This window comes from Hemicordylus capensis, chromosome 2 (assembly GCF_027244095.1).
Source record: "Hemicordylus capensis ecotype Gifberg chromosome 2, rHemCap1.1.pri, whole genome shotgun sequence".
Lineage (NCBI taxonomy): Eukaryota > Metazoa > Chordata > Lepidosauria > Squamata > Cordylidae > Hemicordylus > Hemicordylus capensis.
Window position 1 is genome coordinate 305,003,423 of NC_069658.1, and position 26,888 is coordinate 305,030,310.

A 26,888-nucleotide genomic window follows, 5' to 3' on the forward strand; every position below is an offset into this window, starting at 1 on the left:
AAAAAATGGCTTTGGGGGGAAACTAGTGGGTGGGGGTGGTAGTGCCCGATGGGTGGAAACTACCACCCAGGTTTCAGAGGAATTGGGCAAAGGGCTGATTTTTAGTGAATTTTTGAAGTATAGGATTTTTCCCATAGGGATGAATGGAGGTTTCAACAAAAGTATAGCTTCATGTTGGGGGGAAAGGGGTGGCCCAGAGCAGAGTAGGGTGGGTGGTAGTGTCCAGTGGGGGCAAGGAAGCTGCCAGAAGTATTTCAAAGGAATTGGGCAGAGGGCTGATTTTTAAAGATGTAATGGAGTTTGTGCATCTGTAAAGGTCTTTCCCATAGGGAATGATAGACCTCCATAATTCCTGCCCCATAACTGCACTGGGGGGGCACCAGGGTGGCCCAGAGCAAGTGGTGGTGTAGAGCACATAGGGTGCCAACCACCCACATGCGTTGCTAACCCATGGGGTACTGGGTTCTGTTGTTTCTGAGACGTTTTGCGTGTAGATTCAGATTCTCTGGTAGCATATGAGAGTAGATTCATGGTTTGTCATTGAAAATCTCATATGCTACCAGAGAATCTACACTCAGAACACCTCAGAAACAACAAAACCCAGCACCCCATGGGTTAGCAACCCATGGGGTTGGTTGGTACCCTATGTGCACTACACCACCACTTGCTCCCAGCCACCCCAGTGCCCCCCAGGTGGAGTTATGGGTCTGCTGAAACCTCCATTATTCCCTGGGTGGGGGGGAACCTTAAAGAAGCATAAACTTCAACAATTCCTAAGAAATCAGCCCTTTGCCCTATTGGGCACTGCCACCCAACCCACTGTTTCCCCCCCCCAGGCCCCCTTTCTGCCCTGAATCTGCCCCAAAGACATGTCAACTTCAAAAATTCTTTAAAAATAAGCCCTTTCCCCAATTCCTTTGGAATCTGGGTGGCAGCAGGCACCCATTGGGGCACTACCACCTGAACCACTCTTCTGCCCCCAAAGCCTCCTTTCTGCCCCGAATCCACCCCAAATAACATCAACATCACACATCAACAGCAGCAGAGCTTTGGAAGAAAATCAGGCAGATTTCCAAAGGTCATGCACAGCCACATCCCCCCTGCCCGAAATGCAATTGATCTACACACAACAGTGTGAAACAACAACAATGAAATGCACACTGCCTCACTGGCCAATGAGGGTAAAATTTACCCTTACATTTGCTTAAAAGGAATAAGGAGGCAATTGCCAGCAGCTCAGCCCATGCTTTCACTGGCCAATCTGCGGGCTGGAAGGGCTGGAAATTCAAACAGATGTCAAAACTCAAAATGGAGTCTGAAGGAGAAAGACTTTTTGCGATTGCAAAATGGAGTTCCAAAACAGCCAAAACAACAAAACATTTTGTATCCGAAACAGGGACGTTTTGTTTTGGCTACAAAATTTTCTGTTTTGAGCATTGGGTGTTTTGTTTTGGCTACAAAACAGCCGAAATGGCCTGTTTTGTGCACAAAACTTTTTGTATCCGAAACGAAACGCACATCCCTATCAGACTGTACCCTCTCCCTAAACAATTTAGGTTTTTTTAACCTATGCATTGAAAATTACACTTACATTTATTTTTTTATATTCTGCATGTATGTACTGAGTATTACCAAATTTATTTGTAAATAAATGGCAGTTTGAATTTCATACACTATAGTGTTTATAATTTTAAAATAATTGCTTTAAGATTCAATTATATGTTCAAACATAACTAACTGCTAAAAGCATCAGGTTCGAATGAAACCATTTTGAATGTCTTCCATCAGCACCGTATTTTCTACAATACTTTATTTCTCTATTTCTCTTTAGCTGAAGGGTAAAGGTCGTTGGGCACATTGGAATGAAGCCATTAAAAACATCAATTATAATGATAAAACTGCTAAGATTCAAGACATTATAGTCCCAACAATGGACACTGTCAGATATACCTACTTGATGGATATGTGCATTGCACATGGCAAGTAAGAAAATTTTCATCTTGTGAAAGGGGGAATGATTTTATTGTTTATCTGAGGCCTTTGCTCAAAGTCTATAGGAACTGGAGTTTTTCAGTTAGTTATCTTATTAGAACTATATTCCTGCACTATGGTTACAATATGCCAAGAAATAGCCTTCCAAAAAAGGGAAGGCTTATTTTTGCAGATACATGGTGTTTCTGCATTAAAAGAGGGTTTTGTTGGGGGGGGGGGTTTAATGGGTTAGCTTCGCCCTCCCCCATAATGTCTCTTGTCATACTGTTATCCTGGCTTATTATATTAAGAATTACTGGTGATTTGACTGTGAAAATTGCCTAACAGCGTAGGGGTGCTCAGTTCTCACAAGTCACCCCCACTGTCATTCCTAACTATATTTCTTAACAAGCATTCTGCAGTCAAAAACTATGGCTTTCATTTGGGATGTGCATCCAGAGTTGTCTCCTCATTGAAATAAATTGGTCTTTAAAAATTATTTATGATATTTATATTCCAGTTTTTGCTAGGTAGCCTCAGTGCAGTTTACAATGTTATTTTACATAACTGTGATTGCATAAAGAGGCAGAATGTTAATACATCTTTAAAAAGTGCTACCAGTCATTAGCCTTTACTTGTTTCAGGGGCCTAGAGCACCTTCCTTATGAGGCAAGGATACAGCATCTGGGGGTTTTTAGTTTGGAAAAGAAATGTCTAAAGTGGACATGGTAGATAGGTTTATAAAAATATGCATGGGGTAGAGAGAGTGGACAGAGAGAAATTTTTCTCCCTCTCTCAGAACATTAGAGCCAGGGTCATCCCTGAAACTGATTGCCAGGAAATTTAGGACCAATGAAAAGGAACACTTTTCACACAGTGCATAATTAATCTATGGAATTCTCTGCCATAGGATGTGGTGATGGTCATTAGCTTTGGGGGCTTTAAAAGGGGCTTAGACAAATTCATGGACAACAGGTCTATCAATGGCTATTAGTCTGATCACTGTAGGCCACCACTAGCCTCAGAGGCAAGATGCCTCTAATACCCATTGCAGGTGAACAACAGCAGGAGAACGGGTATGCGCTCACTTGTTGCCTGTGGGCTTCTCAGAGGCACCTGGTAGGCCACTGTGGGTAACAGGATGCTGGACTAGATAGGCCTTGGGCCTGATCCAGCAGGGTTGTTCTTATATTCTTGTGTTCTAATTTTCAAAGTCCTGCCTTGAGAGACTAATGCAAACATATGAATTTCTTTCCAAGACCACTGCTTTTTGTGGGACCAACAGGTACTGGGAAATCTGTTTATGTGAAGGACAAGTTAATGCACCATTTAGAAAAGGAACGCTACTTCCCATTCTTTGTTAATTTTTCAGCTCGAACCAGTGCCAATCAGACCCAGGTTGGTAAGAAGAACTGTCGTGAGAATTACTTTTAATATATTTTCTTAACCAAGCATGGAGTTTATTATATTATTTGCTCAAATGATAAACCAGTACTCATGATCAACTATTGATTCACCCACTGTGGCTGTGCAAAGCAGCCTTAGCTGCTTCAATTTGGGAACTACCTCAGAGCTACAAAAGGGTCCCCTATTTGATTTGGACCCACTGCAGGGAATCCTGCTTCTCGTAGGACTGAACCTTTCATCCTTCCAAAGCTCATGTTGGCCCCACTCCACCCTCTCTCCTACACAGGACAGGACAAAGGTCAGGAGAAAAGCCGCCTGCCTGTATCTTCGTGCCCGATGGCAAGAGAGCATACAGAATCTTTCCTGGTTGGAATTGTAAAGTGCCCTTTTCTTTTTCTTTACTTCCTCTGAAGTCCTAAGAATAGCAGAGATGCTCCTGGGAATTTCTGAGCCTGAAGCCATTGCTTCAGCTTCCAAAAAACCGCAGTTCCCAGGAGCACCGGCATCATTCCCAGGACTCCAGTGGAAGTTCCAGGTTATGTTCAGGTTTGGCTCTATGACTCTCTCACTGAAGGGAAGAGGCACTCCTACAGTGCCTCCTTCTTTCAATGGCAAATTTACTTACTAACTCTTCAGTACATTTACTTGTGAGTAGCCAGGCCTGGGGAAAAAATCTAAAGCAGGCATGATGTGCCATTTGGGGGGGGGGAATATCTCCCTCATTTTCTTAAGCTATTTTTAAGCTTGAATATTTGCCCAGCTCTTTGTGCATAGCCCTAGTCTAAAAAGAATAATTGAGGGTCAAACTAGATGTGCACCTAAAAGCTTTGTTAGGAAGCATGGTTCTAACTGGAAGCACTTCTTTTTCACATAATACAGCTGGTTGTGAGAAGGCTTTATCCTGAAGGTTAAATCTTCCCCCTTGTGCAGTTTTCCCACTGAAAATAGTACGACTGCATTGCATCAGGCCAATAATTGGAACTAATGTAATGCAAGATTTATCATCAGATATGATTCAATGAAAAACTGTCTGATAAAATGATATAGTTTGATAAATATAATATTGTGTTGTTTTGTATTTTCTGGGTCAGTTGCAGGGTGTGTGTGTGTGTGTGTGGTTTCCCTTCTATATTCCGACTGGAAATCTGCTGCTTTCTGGTCAGTGGCAGCAATGATACTTTAAGATGGATCCAGCGTGGTGTAGTGGCTAGAGTGCTGGACTAGGACCGGGGAGACCTGAGTTCAAATCCCCATTCAGCCATGAAACTAGCTGGGTGATTCTGGGCCAGTCACTTCTTCCTCAGCCTAACCTACTTCATAGGGTTGTTGTGAAAGACATACTCAAGTATGTAGTACACCACTCTGGGCTCCTTGGAGGAAGAGCGGGATATAAATGTAATAATAATAATGCCGTCTCCCCTCCACCAACAATTGCTCCACAATTCAGTGGGGAAGGAACATTGCATGCCTTTCCCCACTTTACTTCCTCTGAAGTCCCGGAAATGGCAGGAATGCAGTGAACAAATAAAGTTGTTTATCATTATCATCATCATCATCATCATCATCATCATCATCCTTTCCTTGGGGATGCTTCCTCAGGGCATTATTGATTTTAAAAAATTGCCATGCCCTGTAACTATAGATCATGATCTTTTTTCCCCTTGGAAAAAATACAAAAAAGTGAGAATTCCATTTTTTATTTTGTATAACCCACTTATAAACAATAGGGAAAATCTTCTGCTTTGTATTTTAGAACATTATCATGGCCAGGCTGGACAAAAGACGAAAAGGAATATTTGGCCCACCTATGGGAAAGAAGTGTATAATCTTTGTAGATGACATGAATATGCCTGCATTGGAACAATATGGAGCTCAGCCTCCTATTGAACTTTTGAGACAATTTTTTGATCATGGAAATTGGTAACTATTTAGGTCTAGATTAAAGATGTTAAATAAGTAGATGATTGAATCCTGTAAGGCTCATTTAGTTTTGAAGTTGCACTTTTAAAGCTACTTTCTTATGTATATTGTTTTTTAAAGTTGCATTTTTCACTTTAGCTTTTAAGCAGTATGTTATTAAAGCTGAATGTGTGAATTTTAGACAAAAGGTTCATTATCATGTTTCTGCTCTTCAGAGTATCCATCTCACCTAACTCTCTTGAACAACTTTTTGTTCTTGTGTTTAGTAGTTCTTAATAGTTTTAGCCCTGAGCTAAAACTATTAATAAAAGCATGTTTATTATTTCTCTGTGTAAACCACTTTGGGAACTTTGGTTGAAAAGTGTTACATAAATATTCATAGTTGTAATAGTAGTAAGGCAGGAAGACCTTGATTCCACATGGAATCCCAATGAATCTAGTGTAGTTAACGCTTCAGAATCAGCACCCGTGGTTAAAAATCTTTTAAAAACACACAACAGAATCAGAACCTGTGGTATTATAGTTCATATATTTCTACATACATAAGTTATATTATGTTGTTTGTAATTGTCTGAATATTACACATATTTGTTTTGAAGGTATGACATAAAAGACACAAATAAAATTGTACTAGTTGATGTGCAGCTGATGGCCGCCATGGGTCCACCAGGTGGTGGAAGAAATCCAGTCACGCCTCGTTTTCTGCGACACTTCAACATTTGCACCATTAATTCCTTTAGTGATGAAACAATGGTCCGGATTTTCTCCACTGTTGTGTCTTTCTATCTCAGAGTAAATGAATTCATCCCTGAATATTTCACAGTTGGAAACCAAATTGTCAGTGGCACTATGGAGGTAAGATGCAAATATCTGTATCCCAAAAATGTTGCAAAGAGTCTCCAAAGTATCTTACTTCAGGCAATCATGCAGCTGAATTTTTAGGATGCACATATAAGAGGGTTTCAGAAATTAAGTTTTTGGCTGCCTAGGAACATAGGAAGCTACCATATACTGAGTCAGACCGTTGGTCCATCTAGCTCACAGTTTCTCAACCACCGGTCCCTGGACCGCTGCCAGTCCCCGAAGGGTTGAGTGCCAGTCCCTGACTGGGAGTCAACTCCCCCCCACAAACAACTGCAATCAAGGCCCTCACTTCCTCAATTTTGCACATGGCACAGAAGAGGGAGAGGAGGAGTATCATGGAGGCACGGGGCCCTGCTTCCGCCTTGTGTGCAAGCACAGCGGCAGCAGCTCTTGGACCCAGGCGACCTTCCGAGTGCAGTCCGGTGCACCATTGCCTCGCCCACCCTGAACAGTGCCTCGTCTCCCCAGCGAGAAGATGAGCCATCCATCACTACAACGCCCCGCATGCCCTGCCATCTCAGAATTGCCCCCTTCCCTTTAACACCAGGTCCCCACCGCTCTTCTTCATGTTTTCTTTCACCATAAAAAAAACCATTCCCAGCGCCTGCCACACAACTGTTTGTAAGGAGTTTTGGAGGAGCTGCGTGGGTTTCATTAGGTCCGCCTCACAAAGTGCACAATTAAGAGCAGGATCCAGATCAAGCCAGGTGATCATGACCAAGCAGCATTGACACAAATGAGAGATGACTACATTAATTTCAGTGGGTGGTCCTGACTAACGTGGTCTGGATCTGGCCCTGCGACTATACAACTCTGGCTAAAACTCTACCTCCATCAAGAGAGGGTTAAACTGTAGACTTCGGGCTCTACCGACAACTTGCCCAGCTCTCCTCTCCTCACCTTCTTTTTGCTTTGCATGACATCCAGCATGATGAATTGTTTGGGGGAATTCAAAAGCTTGCTTGTATGTTGGTTTCGTAGTTTTTGAATTTTTCTAATGGCTCAACATCCCCTCTCCATTGAGTAATCACAAGCACCCCCACCCCGCACATACTGAAGACATACTGGAGACATATTTGTTCACCCAGGCTTTTAGATTCAGGGGTTCTCAACCTTGGGTCCCCAGATTTGGTGGACTTCAACTCCCATAATCCCCAGCCATAATGGCCAAATGCCATTGTGGTTGGGGGTTATGGGAGTTGAAGTCCACCAACACCTGGGGACCCAAGGTTGAGAACCCCTAATATTCCATGTTTGCAAAAGATTCCATATTTAATGATTTTAATGCTTATATTATTTTAATTGTAAACTGCCCAGAGATGCAAGTTTTGGGCAGTATAGAAGTCTGATAGATAGATAGATAGATAGATAGATAGATAAACTTAAACTTGAAACCCCTTTACTAACTGCTGGTCTGGGAAACTGTGCATGAAGAATGTAGCGGTCCTTGAAACTCTGCACGAGGAATTTAGCGGTCCTTGACTACAAAAAGGTTGCGAAACACTGATCTAGCTCAATATTGTCTACACAGACTAGCAGCAGCTTCTCCAAGGTTGCAGCCAGGAATCTTGCTCAGCCTTATCTTGGAGAAGCCAGGGAGGGAACCTGAAAGCTTCTGCTATTCCCAGAGCGGATCCACCCCGAGGGGAATATCTTACAGAGCTCACATGTAGTCTCCCTTTCAAATGCAATCAGAGCATTCCCTACTTAGCTAAGGGGACAAGTCATGCTTGCTACCACTAGACTAGCTCTCCTCTCATGCATACACATGTATTCTATTAAAAGTCTCCTTTCTGACTCTCAAAAGGCATTTTGCTGTTCTGGATTAACTTGTCAAATCCTACATGGGTTACATAGGAAGCAGCCTTATGCCAAGTCACTATTGGTCCATCTTCCTCTGTATTGTCTGCCCTGACTAGCAGGCAGCAGCTCTCCAGCGTTTCCCAGCCCTATTGGGAGATACCAGGGATTGAACATGGATCTTTTCCATGTAACAGGGATCTTCCCCCCACCCCCCGCCCCATGAACATGGATCTTTTCCATGTAAAATAGGTGCTCTACTGCTGAGACAATTTTAGACCAACCAAGAATGGTCAAAGGTATGATCACTTAGCAATAACTGGGGCAGGGGGAGTATTTCTTTTGTTTTTTCTACAGCTATTTATGTCCACATCACTATTTCTAATACTTTGCTATCTTCTCCTCTTGTTTGTGTTTTATGTTTCTGCTGCTACACTGGGTCCTATTAAAAGGTTTTCCCCACTTTCTGTGATTGTAACAACTGACCAATTTACTGTATTGTTCATTGTGCAACAATTTACTGATTTGTAATAACTTTTGCCTCTGTTCTATAACTGCTGAAGTACATGTATTTCTGAGATTATTATTAATCACCTTTATAATACTGTAAAGTGCATCAGTTTAGGGAATATTTCATTCTTATTAATTCATTCTTATTCAGCATTCATTTTCATTCTGTGGTGGTTCCCCATCATTGTAGCTTGTGTATGTGCTGATGGGATCAACACAGTCATCATCTAAAGTAAAATGCCAGCTCACTTTCTCCGATTCATATTCTATCTTCTCCTCCAGAAAATTATTCCCCAAGTGCTGAAGCAAATGTTCAGAAAATTTCTCTGTGTTGCAATTGTACAAAATGTTTTAAAATCATTATCTGAATGTTTTTCTGTTGCTCATCTTCTTTTCAATGTCAAGGTATATAAAAAGGCCATGGAAAACCTATTACCAACACCAGCCAAGTCTCACTATACTTTCAATCTGCGTGACTTTTCACGAGTTATCCTAGGTTGTTTGCTCATTAAGAAAGATTGCGTTGTAAACAAAAATACAATGATTCGTCTCTTTGTGCATGAAGTCTTTCGAGTATTTTATGACCGCCTTGTGGATGACAGTGATAGAGCTTGGCTGTTCAAACTAACAAAAGATATTGTGAGAGAACATTTCAAAGAAGCGTTTGATTCAGTATTTGCACACCTGAGACAAGGAAATGCACCTGTGAGTATTGACATGATTAATTGCAAAATAGTATCTCTCTCTTTTTACCCATATGTATGCCTATTGCTTCATAACTTTACTGGAAGAACAACAAAACTTTTAAATCATGTATCTTTTCACATGGCAAAGAGCAAGCTTGGGACTTTTTAGGGCTCACTCTTTTGAGTCTGGAACCAGTGCTCTTTAATTTAATTATAAATTATCTAGAAATTGGGGTAAGCAGCAAAGTGGCTAAATTTGCAGATGACACTAAACTATTTAGGGTAGTGAAATCCAAAACAGATTGTGAGAATCTTCAAAAGGATCTCTTTAAACTAGGTGAGTGGGTGACAAAATGGCAAATAGGGTTCATCATTATAAACAAAAGGGATGCACATGAAACAGATTTAGCATTCCATGGAATGCTAAATCCCTGGGACATTCTGTCAGAGCAACTGGTCAAGTTGGTTGTTCCCACCCTGTTCTGTGCTGGAACATCCCGAGTGCTATTTTGAAATCCAAAATGGTGCTCTTCTGGCCTTTGTGCACACACAGTGGCCATTTGTGTGGTGCTGCTGAGGCCAGAAGAGTGCAATTTTGGATTCCAAAATGGTGCTCAGAACATTCTGATCAGAACTTATCTGAAATGCTCAGAACATTTGAGGAGTATTCTGTTCCGAGCTCAGAACACTCTAAACTGCCTGTTTTGGGTCAGAATGTTCCAATCGTGGAACATTCTGCACATCCATAGTAAGCAAGTGTAAAGTGATGCATATTTGGGCAAAAAAACCCAGCTTCACATATACACTGATGGGGTCTCAGCTGTCAGAGAATGACCAAGATTGAGATCTTGGGGTCGTGGTTGACAGCTTGTTAAAAGTGTTAACTCGGTGTGCAGCAGCTGTGATAAAGGGAAATTCCATGCCAGGGATCATTAGGAAGGGGGCTGACAATAAAAATGCTAGTATTATAATGCCCTTATACAAATCTGTGGTGTGGCCACATTTGGAATACTGTATACAGTTCTGGCCACTGTATCTTAAGAAGGACATTGTAAAACCAAAAAAGGTGCAGAAGAGGTCAACCAAGACGGTATGGGGCCTGGAGGACCTTCCTTATGAGGCAAGGCTACAGCATCTGGGGCCTTTTAATTTGGAAAAGAGGCGACTATGGGGAGACATGATTGAAGTGTATAAAATTATGCATGGAGCAGAGTGTGTGGACAGAGAAAAATTGTTCTTTCTCTCTTACAACACTAGAATCAGGGGTCATCCCATGAAACTGATGGTCAGGAAATGTAGGACCGACAAAAGGAAGTACCTTTTCATATAGTGCATAATTAATCAATAGATTTCTCTGCCATTGGATGTAGTGATGGCCACTAGCTTGGATGGCTTTAAAAGGGGCTTGGACAAATTCACAGAGGACAGGTCTATCAATGGCTACTATAGTCTGGTGGCTATAGGCCACCTCTCGCCTCAGAGGCAAAATGCCTCTAAATACCAGTTGCAGGGGAGCAACAGCAGGAGAGAAGGCATGCCCTCATCTCATCTGGTGGGCCACTGTGTGAAACAGGATGCTAGACTGGATGAGACTTGGGCCTGATCAAGCATGGCTGTTCTAATGTCTGCAGCAGCCTCAGGGCATAGTGTTATGTTGTGCTGTGTTACATAATGCTGTGTATCATGCCAGTGACTGTTTTATTTTTTGTACATTTAATCTATAATTTAGACACTTGGGGTATTTCCAATGAAAGGGATTATTTGCAGGAGGCTCAATGGGCTCATGTAAGAATTGCTTGCAGGAGTTATTCTTGGGCATCCATACCCAGCAGCTCTTTTATTAATTCATCCTGCTATTTTCTGTCCACACAAAGACAGACATTTCAGGTTATGATTGCTCTCTATTCCTCCCACTTTCACTGTCCCCTAAGGTACTTAATTCTGTGCATGTGTAGAAAGCAACTCCCATTATCCCTGGCTATTGGCCACTGTGGATGGGGATTATGGGAGTTGTAGTCCAAAAACAGCTGGGGGTCTAAAGTTGAGCAGGCTTGTCTAACTGATTTGAAACAAATTTGGTAGAGTTGTAGTAAGTGACACACAGGAACACCTCAACAGCATGATTTGTGATGATGTCATCCACCCTGATTCAAGCAGAGGCATATCTAGGGAAAATAGCGCCTAGGGCAAGCACTGAAATTGCGCCCCCTGTCCAAGCATCTGACACCCATCTTTCAGATAACTATACCATAATATCAGCTGAAAAATACAAGTCAGGCTCGTTAATCTTTTAATATTTCAAAAACTATTTAGCAGTGGACTTAGCCAGACCAAAAAATGCTGGAAAACTACAAATTTCAGTATGCTGGGGCTCATGAAATACCCAAATACTATGTGGAGGTGTACTTGGAAAACTAAACAGAAGTGCCTGTCTAATACTCTACTATGCACTGTAGCATCACCATTACATAAGTTTTAAAAATCAATGGAGAATTTGACTTTTCCCAGATACTCTGTAAATAATTAAAGGATATGCAGAGTAAACTGTGTCAGTGCTTGGAATATATTCTAGTATTTCAGAAAGACAGTTAAAATGAGAGAAAGAGAGCAAGAAACTCCCAGTGGGCCTTAATATTAAGGATTCCACACTGATTCAAAGACAAACTCACCATTAATAGTCATATTAGCAAGACATCATATTTAACTCACTTATCACAAGAAGCAAAGTAAGAGCAAATGAATACAATCCTAGCTCATACGCTTCAGCTCAGTATTCACAAGCCCTGATTCTCTGTACATAGTGCCAATCTGAATATGTGTACAGTGTCTTATACTATATTAATTTTTTAATTTTTTTACTCCTGTAGCCCCTTTGGAGGGCTTCCTAAAGTCTGTGGGGGGGGGTTGCAAAGGTTCCCCCTCCCCCCGCTGGCCTCTAGGGCCTTCCATTTGAGCATTTGTGGTGGCCATTTTTAAAAATAATCTTTTTTTAAAAAAAGGCCACTGAAAAGAAAATGGCCACCGCGCATGCTCAAATGGCCTCTGCAAGGCCTGGCATGACCTAGGGCCTCACAGAGGCCATTTGAGCATGCACGGTGGCCATTTTCTTTTCAGCAGCCATTTTTAATTTTTAAATTTTTTTTTACAAAATGGCGCCCCCCTTCAAGTGTCGCCCAGGGCACGTGCCCTGCCTGCCCCACCCTAGATACGCCCCTGGATTCAAGATGATGGTCGTGCAAATGTTTGAGGAGTAAGTAGGCTAACTTGTAAACTACCTAACTGATTTGGACCAAATGTAGTCCAGTTGTAGGGATAGTAAAAGGAAAATAGGCAGATTAGTTTTTACTAGAACAGCTCATTAATAATTCACTTAGATCCTGTTCTTGCATGGGAAGCTCAGTGTGATCAGGTTCACATCCACTTAGCTTAAGCAATGCTGCAGCTTCAGGTGCTCCCAGACCACTTATTGAATCTTTGTTACCATTCTTAAATTAGGGCAACATGGCCCTAGTTTGTGCCTGCTTATTCTTTTGCTTAAGTACACAGTGGCTTGGATGGGAATTGCACATGCAAAATCCACTTGCCCAAGGTGCCAGTTCCCCCACTGCTGCCCCTTGCATCACATTCCACACCACTCCTAAGCTTTTCAGAGAGCGCAGGGAACTGCAGTGGGGAGGAGGGAGCAGGAAAGCACCACTACATGAGTGATCTGGATCCAAGCCAGTATATAACTAAACTAACCCATGTGCTACTTATTTTCTGCCAATAGGTAACTGAAGAAGATATGAGAAGTCTGCTGTTTGGAGACTACATGAGTCCTGATCTTGAAGGAGATGAAAGGCTTTATTTTGAAATTCCAAGTGTGCAAATGTTCAATGATGTTGTGGATTTGTGTTTGGATGAATATAACCAAACTCACAAAAGAAGAATGAACTTAGTAATTTTCAGGTGCAGGCACTCTCTATAAATAACTTACATCAATAGTTATTTAGATGACATTCTTTTTTACAGTTTGTAGAAATTATTCCTCTTTAGGGCAATGGCATTTGTATTTCTTCTGAAAACTCAGAACCTTGATCAAACTGATCCAAGTGTTTGGATTAACCCACTAATGATTTGTACAGAGCTTCTGCAACATGTCAACTCTTTCTAAGACCACAGCTTAAGAATTCATTCATATTATGAATGGGAAAAAAGTTTATATGTTTGGCAGACAAAGTAGACATTTAAACATGCAGTTCTTATATTATAAGCCCAAATATCTGTTAGCTGTTTTCTCAAGTTCCCGCAAAACCCAGTAAAAATATGGAATTCAGCAGTCTGAAATATAGAATGTTTGTAATGGAACTACTAACCAATCAACATTTGTCTGGGTATGTCCCAGAGCAGTGCAGCCTTCAGGAACATAATTTTGGGTTGTGTAGCACCCTTTCAGGGGAAGAAGAGATCAGCAAAAAAAAAAAAAAAATCATGCCTCCTGCATGTGAGTGGCCATGCTGCTGAAGCAGGACTAGATAGAATTGCTGCAGGTGAGCATCTACTGGCTGCACATGTGGAGCATTAGCTAGGATGTCAGCCATTATTTCTCTCTCAGTGGAGGAGGGTATCCCCACAATGAGTCATCATATCCTCCTCTCACTTTTGGGCAGGGTCATATAAATAAGGCAAAGTTTTGGGTTTGAGAGATGGGGCTTCACCTGGGTTTAGATTTTTCCTGCTCCAAGGCTGGGTTGCAGAGACACTGCTCTGCTTCTGATTTGCAAGGCTATTGGGGGGGGGGGCAGAGAGCAAGGAAGGCATTTTTTTTCTTTATTGCCACAAGACAGTGGCAGCCAGTACCTGCGGCTCATTCTCCGCCCTGCCGCCCACACAGCTCCAATCCTACTGCCACAAGGAGGGAGTTTGCTTGGCATTAAGCCAATGAATAAGCCATTACTTCACTTTCACAGTCCAGGTTATTGTTTGCTTTTTCTGAGGAAGCCTGTGGATAATGGCAGTGCAGGCAATGCTGCCTTTGAGCTGCCACCTCAGGCAGTTCCCACCCAAATGGCATCAGAGGAGCAGAAGGGGCCTTTTCTGCAACTGGCACATTCACCTCACTGAGAGGTTTCTTGACATATGTCCATTCATGTGGACACATGTCTATGAATTTCTTAATCTTTGAAGATTATATTAGATACTCAAATATAAATACCTTAAAAAGCTGCATGGAACTTTTGTAATTATTAGGGCTATGCATGCACAAAAAAATCAGATATGATCCAAATCCAATCTGATCTGATGGAATCAGTTTCTTGGGCACCTGGGGGCATTGGATGTTGAGTCAAAGTCAGATTTCTGGTTGGAAGTCTGACTTAACATCAGATTGCTCCCTATAGAAGTCAATGAGGAAATGGAAAAAATTCAGGAAAAATAAAGGGCTAGGGCTAGGACTTCAAAATTCAGCAGTAGTGAAACACAGGATGGAATGACTGTGTAGTGAATTGGAAATGAATTGGACAATCCTGCAATGTTTAATGATTTTGTTTGTTTGTTTTATGAGGCGTTCTTGTGCAAGAACACCTGTTTGGCAAAGTGGTGCTCTTGCACAAGAACACCATACTACAATTGCCAGAATGCTGCTCTTATGCAAGAACACCTCGTATGATGAACAACTCATCATAAACAAATAAAATCATTAAAAATTGCAGGATTGTCCAATTCACTTCCAATTCACTACATAGAGCTCTGCTAACATGTACTTTATCTGTACTGAATTTTGAAGTCCTAACCCAGCCCTTTATTTTTCCTGAATTTTTTCCATTTCCCCATTGATCTCTAGGGAAACAATCAATTTTTCTTTGGGTTTCAAATGGCAGTTTCCGCCATTTTATGCTTCCTACAGTCCAATATGAATTCCAATATGAATTCTGACATTCCAACATGAATTGTGGCAATTCTGATCTGATATCGGGGACCCGGTATCGGATTGGAATTTGGCTGATTTTTAACCATCTGCAGCAATGTTGGATCAATTCCGATATTGCCAATCCAAATTTGCACAGGCCTAATAATTATATTCTGACAAGAATATCGGACTGAGATGATATTTGATACCAGTTTCTTTGTTCATGTAGACCTTCCTATTAACATTCTTTCAAAAAAGAAAAGTGAAATAGAAATCATTAATATGTCCAAAAATACTTTGGGCATAATAGTGGTGTAGAGAATAGTGGTGTAGAGAATACCACACACAATGTCCCCCCGCCCCAGTAACTAAATATATTAGGCCTTCAGTTTTAATTGTGATGTATATATTTCTGTGATAGGTATGTGCTGGAACATTTGTCTCGCATAAGCCGTGTCCTGAAACAATCAGGAGGTAATGCCTTATTAGTTGGAATGGGAGGAAGTGGGCGCCAGTCCTTGACTCGTTTGGCTACATCTATGGCAAAAATGAACATTTTCCAACCAGAAATCTCTAAGAGCTATGGAATGAATGAGTGGAGGGAAGATTTAAAGGTAAAAATTGACATAGATTAGCTTAGTTAAAATCAGTTATTTTAAAATGGTTCAAAAATCAGTTATTTTTATATGGTTCAATGAAATCTCTTTTACTGGTTCTAGATTATACTTTAACAAGCTAGGAACTTGCGAGGCCTCATGAGGAAAGGCTCAGCCTCACTTCTTCCTTAAAGCAGTGGTGGTTTAACTCTACCTCCCACTCTGTACCACCAGTCCATTCACAGTTCACTGTGGTACCATAATAGTAGGAATAAAAATCATCACCTCCATACCAGTTAAGACTTTACATAAGAACAATGCAATAAACATACAATAGAAATGCATTTAAAATCCAATTTTTAAATAAAAGAATATGGCATGGAAAGGTTCAGAGTACACTACACAAACCCACCGTTGATCCTCTGAAAAGCATGTAACAAAATTTCTTTCTGTCTGCTTCTGCCAACTGACCTACCTATATGTATATGTTCAGGCACTTTTTAAAGATGAGGCGAGAAGAAGAGGAAGATGGACATGTATCTTGAGGGATATCTTGAGGGATAAATTTTCATGCTAAAGTATCCACTAAAGCAGAGTTTCTTAACCTTGGGCCCCCAGATGTTGTTGGACTACAACTCCCATCATCCCCAGACATGGCCTTTGTGGCTGAGGATGATGGGAGTTGTAGACCAACAACATCTGGGGGCCTAAGGTTAAGAAACCCTGCATTAAAGCAAAAGCCTGGCTATCCACAAACTCAAATTTAGGTGGGCAGGGACCCTCCAACAAAGGTGATCCGATATTAGCATTGCAGGCTAATATGTAGGTGTACATGTTTAGCCACCAAAATGCAGAAGTATAAGATTAAATTGTTTGAGTGATTTTTCCCCACATTTGCTTTTAGAGCCTTCTGAGGAGTGCAGGCATGAAAGGCTTGAAAACTGTGTTTCTTATCACAGACACACAGATCAAAGAAGAAGGGTTTTTGGAGGATGTTGACAGTGTGCTCAATACTGGAGAAGTTCCTAATCTTTTTGCAGCAGATGAAAAACAAGATGTTATGGAGGTATCCTTGTGAGAAGCTCATATTTCTCTTAAAACAAAATGTTGTTATGAAAATATTACATTCCCACAGAGATATAGCTATGCCACAATCCTTTAATTCCCATTGATTTCACTGAGAAAGTTAAGCACATACCTAAATTGTTGCCCTTTAAACCAATGGGATATAAAAGTTCTTAACATTGGTTGGATTTTGCCCCTAGTAAATAAAGTATAAAGAATAGCAGGATTGGTGCCTTAACATTATGGGTAGCATCCACAGTAGTGCTTGAACATTTGCTAACTCAAGCCATTTTTCTCCTCCCCCTATGCAAGTTTCCTCATCCCACTGATTCCCCCAATTCCCCCTGAAGGGTGTGTAGGATGGTTGTGTATGGAATGCAGTACAGAGTTTTTGGTGGTCAGGCAGAAATGCCCAGAATCTGTTAGCAGAGCAGTTACTCTGCTAGCCCTTTCTGAGTTTTCCCCAGTCTCCTTGCATCCTCCTGTGCTGTGTCCTGTGTCATTGCCAAGGATCCCATAACCCGGAAGAATTACTTTTCAGGAGGAACCAGGGGGGCAGGGTATAGATGCCTTGTGCTAGTGCACTTTGCACAAGTATCACTCTGGATGCTACCCTATGTTTTTTTTTAATTATATAAACTTAATGCTAAGACTTCATTTCACATTATTTTTATTTCAGTCTCTTGAATTGACTTGCTCCAGTGTAGTTAGGAGTCTGTAGAATGCACAAGCAGTGAAGATTAATATTAAGTTTTCTATCTGATGTAACAGTGCTTTTTGGTCCTGACCTCTGAGCCAGTGTGAGGCCATCTATGTGAAGGGGCTGTTTTGAGGGCACAAAATGTCCTCTATCCAGCAATTATTACTAGTCATCCAGTCCCCATTCTAGAGATGCACATATGCACAGCAGTGGATGCCTGCTGATGAGCTCATGGAATCTGCCCCTACCTTGTCATCCTTTTAGAAGGGAGAGTGCTGTTCATGTACCTCTTTACCTGTCCTCCAGATTATTTAGTGGGTAGAGAAGAAGGGTGGTGATCTATGGGTTTCAGTGGCCAACATCCAGACTTCTACCACACTTGCAGAAGAGTGTTTTTCCTCATGCAAGGGGAGGGGAGGACCTTTGCAGAATCCCTCTTCCCTCTGCAGTCCCACAAGCCTCAGGGACATCTTTTCAGGCAGCACAGGTAGCTATAGAAAGAAGGAGGGATCACCAAAGATTGCCTCTCTTCCTTAGGAGAGGAGAGCTGGTCTTGTGGTAGCAAGCATGACTTGTCCCCATAGCTAAGCAGGGTCTGCCCTGGTTGCATCTGAATGGGAGACTTGATGCGTGAGCACTGCAAGATATTCCCCTCAGGGGATGAAGCCGCTCTGGGAAGAACAGAAGGTTTCAAGTTCCCTCCCTGGCTTCTCCAAGATAGGGCTGAGAGAGATTCCCGCCTGCAACCTTGGAGAAGCCGCTGCCAGTCTGTGAAGACAATACTGAGCTAGATAGACCAATGGTCTGACTCAGTATATGGCAGTTTCCTATGTTCCTATGTTCTTTGCATGACCAAAAAGAAGTTATTCCATGAGCACGACATTAATTTGGATGTTGACTACTATATTTTGTTCAGAGATGCATATTTTGGGCAGTATATAAATATGTTTATTAAACAAACAAACAAATAAAATTATTTAAGCATTGAGGAAGTAGATTTCAGTTTATTTCATCAGATACCATAATCTCTTTCTTGCATTTTAACTAGTTTGATTAGTATGCAGTTTCCTCAGGTATTGGATTTGAAGAATTATTGCTATCTAACACTCTGTAAGAAAAAATAATAATTTCATTTTTGTCATGCTATAAACAGCCCTGCAGGGGTGGAGGACCTATTAAGATGGTCCACCCGAGCAGCTGTTGGATCCAGTCGGATTCCAAAAAGCCTTGGAGGGTTTTGATATTAGTCCTGCTAGTGATTCTGTCAATGCCCTGGTGGGAACCTGGAATAGGGAACTCACCAGGGCAGTAGACACGATCACTCCGAAGCATCCCTTCTGATTTGCTTTAAAAGTGGCCCCTTGGTATACAGAGGAGTTATGGGGTCTGAAGCAGCAAGTTAGGTGACTAGAGCGCAAGTGGAGGAGAACTCAGCTTGAATGTGACAGGACACAGCATAGAGCCCATTTGAAGGTTTATGTGGAGGCAGTGTGTGTGGCAAAAAAATTTTTTGGTCTGCGTGCATTGCTTCTGCAGGTTCGCATCCAGCAGAGCTGTCCCGGGTTGTGAGGAGTTTGATTCAGGCTCCTTGCAATTCAAACCAATCCCCGGGGACTTTGTTCTGTTGCAATGCTTTTAATGGGTTCTTTGCGGACAAAATCTCCTGTATTCGGGCCAACTTGGACTCCACTGTTTCTGCAGAGTCTATTAAGGTGGTATCCAGCAATCCCTCCTGCAATATTAGATTGGATCAGTTTCAATCTGTGATGCCTGATGACTTGAACAAGCTGCTTGGGGCGGTGCAGCCTACCACTTGTTCTCTGGACCCTTGCCCAACTTGGCTGCTTCTTTCTAGCAGGGGGATTGTTGGGGATGGCTTAGTTAATATCATTAACTCATCGCCGAGGGGAGGGGAGGATGCCTCCTTGTTTGAAGGAGGCAATGATTAGTCCACTTCTTAATAAGCCTTCCCTAGATCCCTCAGTGATGGATAGTTATAAGCTGGTCTCCAGTCTCCCATGGTTGGGCAAGGTGATTGAGAGAGTGGTGGCTAACCAGCTCCGGATGGTTTTGGAGGAAACTGATTATCTAGACCCATTTCAAACTGGCTTTAGAGCGGGCTATGGGGTTGAGTCTGCCTTGGTCGGCCTGATGGATGACCTTTACCGGGGAATCGACAGAGGGAGTGTAACTCTGTTGGTTCTTTTGGATCACTCAGTGGCGTTCGATACCATTGACCATGATATCCTTCTGGATCGCCTGGGAGAATTAGGGACAGGAGGCACTGCTTTGCAGTGGTTCCGCTCCTATCTCTCAGGCAGATTCCAGATGATGAAGCTTGGTGACAGTTCCTCTTTAAAACAGGAGCTATTATATGGAGTACCTCTGGGCTCCATTCTGTCACCAATGCTTTTTAATATTTACAAGAAACCACTGGGTGAGGTCATCAGGAGATTTGGTGCAGGGTGTTATCAGTATGCTGATTACACCCAAATCTATTTCTCCTTATCATCATCATCATCATCATCATCATGAAATGGCATTCACTCCCTAAATGCCTGCCTACAGGCAGTAATGGCCTGGATGAGGGATAGCAAATTGAAGCTGTATCCAAGCAAGAAAGAGGTGCTCATTGTGGGGGATCGGAATTTAGGGGATGAGTTAGATCTTCCTGTGCTCGATGGGGCTACACTCCCCCAGAAGGAACAGGTATGCAGCTTGGGAGTGCTCTTGGATCCAGGCCTCACCATGGTATCTCAGGTGGAGGCTATGGCCAGGAGTGCTTTCTATCAGCTTCGGCTGATTTGACAGCTGCGTCCATTCCTTGAAGAGAATGATCTGAATACAGTGCATTAGCTGGTAACCTCCAGGCTCGACTACTGCAATGCACTCTGTGTGGGGCTGCCTTTGGACGTAGTTCTAAGACTTCAGTTAGGTTAAAATGCGGCAGCCAGATTAGTCTCTGGGGTAACCTGGAGAGACCATATTACGCCTGTCTTTAAAACAGCTGCACTGGCTGCCGATATGTTTCCGGGCAAAATACAAAGTGCTGGTTATTACCTTTAAAGCTATGAATGGCTTGGGTCCAGGCTACCTTAGAGAGCGCCTTCTTCAGTATGATCCCCATCACTCACTGAAGTCATCTGGAGAGGTCCGTCTCCAGTTACCACCGGTACGTCTGGTGGCGACTTGAAACCGAGCCTTTTCTGTAGCTGCTCCTGGTCTATGGAATGCACTCCCGGCAGATATCCGCAGTTTAGGCTCACTGTTGGCCTTTAAGAGAGCCCTAAAAACTTATTTGTTTGGCCTGGCCTTCCAAGCCTTGTAAAATGTTGTTGTTTTTTAAAAGTATTTTAATTGGTTTTAAATGGTTGTAATGGTTTTTGAATTGTTTTATATTGTTTTTAGCACTGTGTTTTGAATTGTGTGTTTTTATGTCTTTTAAAAAGTTGTTGTACACTGCCCAGAGCCTCTGGATGGGGCAGTTTATAAATGTAATTTAATAATAATAATAATAATAATAATAATAATAATAATAATAATAATACACCAGATATAACTGTAGTCGAGAAGAAAGAAAAACAAGTTAAAATAATCGACATAGCAGTACCAGGGGATAGCAGAATAGAAGAAAAAGAAATAGAAAAAATCACAAAATACAAAGATCTACAAATTGAAATTGAAAGGCTGTGGCAGAAGAAGACCAAAATAATCTCAGTGATAATTGGTGCCCTAGGTGCAATTCCGAAACAACTTGAAGAGCACCTCAACACCATAGGGGCCACAGAAATCACCATCAGCCAATTACAAAAAGCAACTTTACTGAGAACAGTCTATATTCTGTGACAATATATATAATAATAATAACAACAGCAACAACATTGACAATAAAATTCTGGCATCCCAGGTCCTTGGGAAGGACTCGATGTCTGGATAAAACAAACCAGTCAATAACACCTGTCTGACTGTGTAAACAACAATAACAACAACAACAATAATAATTAATTATCTTATTTATTGATTTAATTATTTTGCAGTCTCATACTGTTGAATGAGTGTAATTTATATGAGTCTATTCTTCAAGGGTGTTCGTGCAGTAGCCCAAGCTGGCAGTAAACATGAAGAACTCAGTCCTTTGGCCTTATTTGCTTTCTTTGTGAACCGTTGCAAAGACAATCTCCATGTTGTGGTAGCTTTCAGTCCAATTGGAGACGCTTTTCGCAACCGACTGAGACAGTTCCCATCTCTCATCAACTGCTGCACCATTGACTGGTTCCAGGTTTGTAAGGTTACTTATACTGGTGGTTCAGAACATAGTTCATCAGCCTCAATATTTTCATACTACATAAAATCTTTGATGCAGGGTACATTTACTCTCAAATTACATATAATATAATATAATATAATATAATATAATATAATATAATATAATATAATATTATATTATATTATATTATATTATATTATATTATATTATATATATTTTAAAAACATTACTATCTTCCATAGTTTTGAGAGTAATGCAGCTTTGAATATTTTATGCATCTGTTAACAGGGAATGGGAACTGAGCCAGTTCAGACTATACTTGTCTGATTGGTTTGAGCACACATGATCAGAACGTGTGCATTCCATGAACACACACATGCTTTCCCCCTTCTAGTGTGCTGTGCAGCTTTGCCTAGTCACATGGGGATAGGGGTTCATCTGATGCATGAGCGTATCCTCGGGCTGGTCAGACAAGTATTGTCTGAACCAGCACACTATAAATAATACCACCACCCCCGCCTGATTACTCTGAAACTCAGTACCTCAAGGCATACTGGTTTGTTACTGGGGAAATATGCACACACACAAACATGGCACTTCAAACTTTCTAGTTGTGTATACTTTGCTACATGCAACTAAATCTGGAATTTCAGTATGTTTACAGCTTGCTATATAATAGTTCTCCCACTGTTTCATTGCTGTGGGAAACATCAAGAAAGATAATAAACAAAGTCTCTGGACAGCTAAGTTCTTGGGTTCAGGTTTCTAACATTTGCTGGGCAAGAAAATTAGCGGCACATCTAGATGCATGGATTTGATAGTACAATTTAAAATACAACACATACAAAGTGAAAAATGAATAGCAACAGAGAAAATACAAGACACCGTCTAGAAAGGGACAAAATATGGATCCAGGCTTCACCAACTGGGCAAAACTTCTTTAATGGTGCACACAATTTTGTTTGAGAAATCCAGGAAGGGAAATGCAAACAGTAAGGGGGGAATGCAAAATTCATGAGCTGTAATGCAGAGTGTGGCTTCTTCCTTGCACAACTGCTTGTAGCAGATTGCATAAAGAACTGATAGTGAGAACAGACCCCCAAACTGTGCTGTGTTTAATAATGAAAAGTAGATCACAAGTAAGGTTTATATTCTTATTTTTTCAGCCATGGCCTGAAGATGCTCTTGAACGTGTGGCTATTAAGTTCTTGGAAAGGCTTCAGCTCACGGAAAATGAACGTCAGGAAGTTGTTCCAATCTGTAAACACTTCCATACTTCTGTGTTATCACTTTCTGAAAGGTTCTCTTCCTATATTTATTTTTTATAAAGCAGGCTAATATAAATATGGGACATCAGCTAGAAGGGAAGAGCTGAGAGTCATATTATTAATTGGTATTAATGATTAATCAGTGACATAAATAAGGTTGTTCCAATTTTTAAAGCATTAAAAATAATGCTTTTATAGGAAGCAAACAAAAGATTAAAAATAATGCTTTTATAGGAAGCAAACAAAAAATTTAGGAGAGAAATGCAGTATGCTCAGTGTTAATGCTAGAATACAATCTACAACCAATTTTGAATGATCTCATTCAGATGTATAGGTTTGCCTGGAGTAAATAGGTAGTGGGTTGCAACTTCATTGCTGATCCTCACTTTAATGCTGGATTGGTGAACAAGAGCTCCTGTGTGTATATTGAATATTTATTCCTACATGTACATGTATGTTTTTCCCTGCAGGGCAGTTAGAAGCTTCTGTAAAGGTAAAGTGTGCCGTCAAGTCAGTGTGGACTCCTGGCGCCCACAGAGCCCTGTGGTTTTCTTTGGTAGAATACAGGAGGGGTTTACCATTGCCTCCTCCTGTGCAGTATGAGATGATGCCTTTCAGCATCTTTCTATATCGCTGCTGTCCAATATAGTACCAGCAAGGATTTGAACCAGAAACCTTCTGCTTATTAGTCAAGCATTTCCCAGAAAAATGGCATGGGGGGATGGGTTAAACTGCCACCCCCTGCCAGGACCCCACCAGACCGGGTTTCCAACCCCCCAATATGATCTCCCCCAGAGAGGATGAGGAGCAGAACCCTGAGGTGGCTCTCAACACAGATGGTGATCCTGAGGAGTCAACAGCTCTGGAGGGACAGCTGGTTTGCCCCCCAGATCACATCCCACCCAAAAAAGGGTGAATATGGGGTGATCAATCTGGAGCACCATCCCAGTTCTAGACTTTTAATTAATTAAAAGATTTAATATACTGCCCAATCCACAGACTCAGGGTGGACAAAGGAAGAACAGCATCCGAGATTTTTATTTTTATTTTTAAAAAAGATTTTAAAGGGCAAATGCCTGGTGGAAAAGAAATATCTTCAATAAGGTCTTAAAACGGAGAAGGCAGACTGAATCTGGGGGAGGGGGAAAGATAATTCCAAAATGAAGGGGTGGCAACAGAGAAAGCCCTTCCAGGGGCCTTAGTACTATGGACCTCTCTGAGACCAGGGACCGAAAGAAGGGCAACCTAAGAAGATCTCGCAGGATGGGACAGGACAGGCTGGGAGAGGCAGTCCTGAAGGTAAACAAGCGCTAAGCCCTGAAAGGTTTTAAAGGTAAGAACCAGCACTTTGAATTGGACCCGGAAGCAAATAGGTAACCAGTGCAGTGACTGCAGAAGAGGTGTCACACTGTCATATCTTCTAGCGCCCATAAGCAGGTGGGCCACCCCATTCTAGACCAACTGAAGCTTCTGGGTCATCTTCAAAGGCAATCCCAGGTAGAGCACATTCCAGTAATCCAAACAAGAGATGATGAGGGCATGAGTTACCATTGCCAGGGCCTGCCAGTCATGATAGGGCTGCAACTGGTGGACCAGCCGAAGCTGGGCAAAGGCACCTCTGGCCATGGCCTCCACCTGCTGCTCGAGCAGGAGCCGTGAGTCCAGGAGGATCCCCAAGTCACAGACCACCTCCTTCAGGAGCAGCACAATCCCATTCAGGGAGAGACTATCCTGGAGGGATTAAGTCGGAGCTTGTTTTGACCCATCCAGATTCTGACAGCCTCCAGACACTGGGCAAGCACAGAAAAAGCATCTCCGGAATGGCCTGGGGTGACAAGCTGAGTATCATCGGCATATTGATGGAATCTCACTCCAAACTAACAGATGACCTGCCCCAGCGGTTTCATGTAGATGCTAAAAAGAATGGGTGCAAGAACCAAGCCCTGAGGCACCCCACAAAGGAGTAGCCACAGAGCAGAGCACTCACCATCAATACAAACCGACTGAAAGCACCCACTAAGGAAGGAACGGAACCACTGCAAAACAGTGCCCCCAATACCCAACCCGTGTAGGTGCTCCAGAAAGATACCATGGTTGATGGTATCAAAGACCACAGAGAGATCTTAAAGGACCAAGAGAGGGTGCTACCCTCATTAAGATCACGATACAAGTCATCAACCAGAGCAACCAATGCCATTTCCGTGCTATGCTGTGGCCTGAAACCCGACTGGCAAGGATCTAGAAAATCAGCTTCATCCAGAACTCTTTCAAGCTGGGCACATACAACCTTCTTCAAAACCTTTGCAAGAAACGGGAGGTTGGATCCCCCTTGTCACTCTCAGGCTCACAAAAACAGTGATGGGAAGCTAGGTTATAAGCACAGAATCAGCAGGGAAGTACTCATTTGGCTACCTGAGGTTTCCATTCCCGGAGTCCTATTCAGGCAGAGGCAAGTACAAGCATTTGCCTTGCATCAGGACTGAGCTGAAGTCCACCAAGGAATAGAACAGCCATTTACCACAAAAACTCTTCAGTATCTCTGTTTATCAGCCACTTGTGCAAGTGCTCTGTGTAAGTAGTGCCTCATTGAGCCTTCCAGCTCTGGCCTTGGGACATGTGACTCTCTCCATCTTTCATGTGTAGCCCAAACAAATACAGCAAATACAAGTTAGTCTGCATGACAGTCCCACAGGTCCTCCTTCAGACCAGTAGAGTGATGTCTAAATCACAAGCCTTACTAGAAGCAGGAGAGCAAGCTCTATAGGAAAAAGGAGAAGGAAGGTATCTGGATTGTATACAGTAAATGAGTAACAAGTGCAATCTGCACATTAATTTTGCTAAACACTGATTATCTGGGAAAGCCTTTAATGACACAAATAATTTGCAATTAGCCAACCCCGTACAGAACATCTGTGCGGTATTTGGGGCTGGCGTTTCCCTCCCGGGCTGGTCCTTCCCATCCTCCCCTCCCCACCCGCGGTTTCTGGCCGGCTTTAAAGCCAGCCTGTTCCCTCCTGGGCCGTATCCTCTTCCTGGCAGTCCATCCGCCACCTCGCCGGGCCTGAAACTGCCGCCGCCACAGCCAGGCCTGCCGCCTGGCCACCACAACCCACTGGCTTGCCGTGACCTGGCCACTCCTGTTTTTTGGTGCTGCCCGGCCTCACTGCTGCCTCAGCCTATCAGGCGCCTCCGACACCCAGCCAATCAGCTGGGCACCAGGATGCATATTCTAAAGGCGCACCCAGGAGAATTAAATATATAGATGTTAAAAAGTATATTCAGAAATTCTTTAATTAAACAAAGAGCGACTTTCTTTTGGATTCCAATTAAATACTATTTTCTTGTGCTGCAGATTTTTGCATGATTTGGGACGACATAATTATGTTACTCCAACTTCTTATCTTGAACTGATTGCTTCCTTCCAACAACTCTTGACTCAAAAACGAGATGCTGTGATGAAGGCAAAGAAAAGATACACTAATGGCTTAGACAAACTAGCTTTTGCTGAATCTCAGGTAAGCTGATTTTTAAAATGTAACAGCCACCCATAGCTTATGAGGACTGCTTACTAACTGTCCAGCACCTTAAAATATGACAACTGTTCCTGTTGTTCCCTTTATTTTCATTCTTTATGTCTATATACTCTGTATATTAACATGTAACACGTTAAAACCACATGTTCTTGTCCCCAGTGTTATAGGGTTCTTTCAGGGGATATAATTAATTAAAATGCACTTGCAAATTTGCATTGTATTTGATATATTGGCATATTTAAGTGTTTACTGTCTCAGTTCCCAATTTGGTATATTTTAAACAGCTCATGTCCAATTGTAATTGGTTTTAGGTTGGTGAAATGAAAAAAGAACTAGTTGATTTGCAGCCTAAATTGGAGCAGGCTAAAGTGGACAATGCAACTATGATGAAGGTAAGTTCCTCATCCTAACAGT

General features: G+C 42.1%; 1 protein-coding gene across 9 annotated transcripts in view; it reads left to right on the forward strand.

The window, feature by feature from the left end:
- DNAH12 (dynein axonemal heavy chain 12) overlaps positions 1–26,888 on the forward strand; it is a 277,218-nt gene that overhangs the window by 172,506 nt on the left and 77,824 nt on the right. For 8 of the 9 annotated variants that reach the window (XM_053291166.1, XM_053291159.1, XM_053291160.1 and 5 more), the window contains 12 exons: positions 1,832–1,983; positions 3,231–3,369; positions 5,132–5,298; positions 5,898–6,153; positions 8,878–9,177; positions 12,928–13,106; positions 15,467–15,659; positions 16,546–16,707; positions 21,491–21,685; positions 22,840–22,973; positions 26,294–26,456; positions 26,786–26,866. In XM_053291166.1, the coding sequence (XP_053147141.1) occupies positions 1,832–1,983; positions 3,231–3,369; positions 5,132–5,298; positions 5,898–6,153; positions 8,878–9,177; positions 12,928–13,106; positions 15,467–15,659; positions 16,546–16,707; positions 21,491–21,685; positions 22,840–22,973; positions 26,294–26,456; positions 26,786–26,866 (2,121 nt within the window). The remainder of the gene's footprint in view (positions 1–1,831; positions 1,984–3,230; positions 3,370–5,131; positions 5,299–5,897; positions 6,154–8,877; positions 9,178–12,927; positions 13,107–15,466; positions 15,660–16,545; positions 16,708–21,490; positions 21,686–22,839; positions 22,974–26,293; positions 26,457–26,785; positions 26,867–26,888) is intronic. The other variant, XM_053291165.1, reaches the window with a different exon arrangement.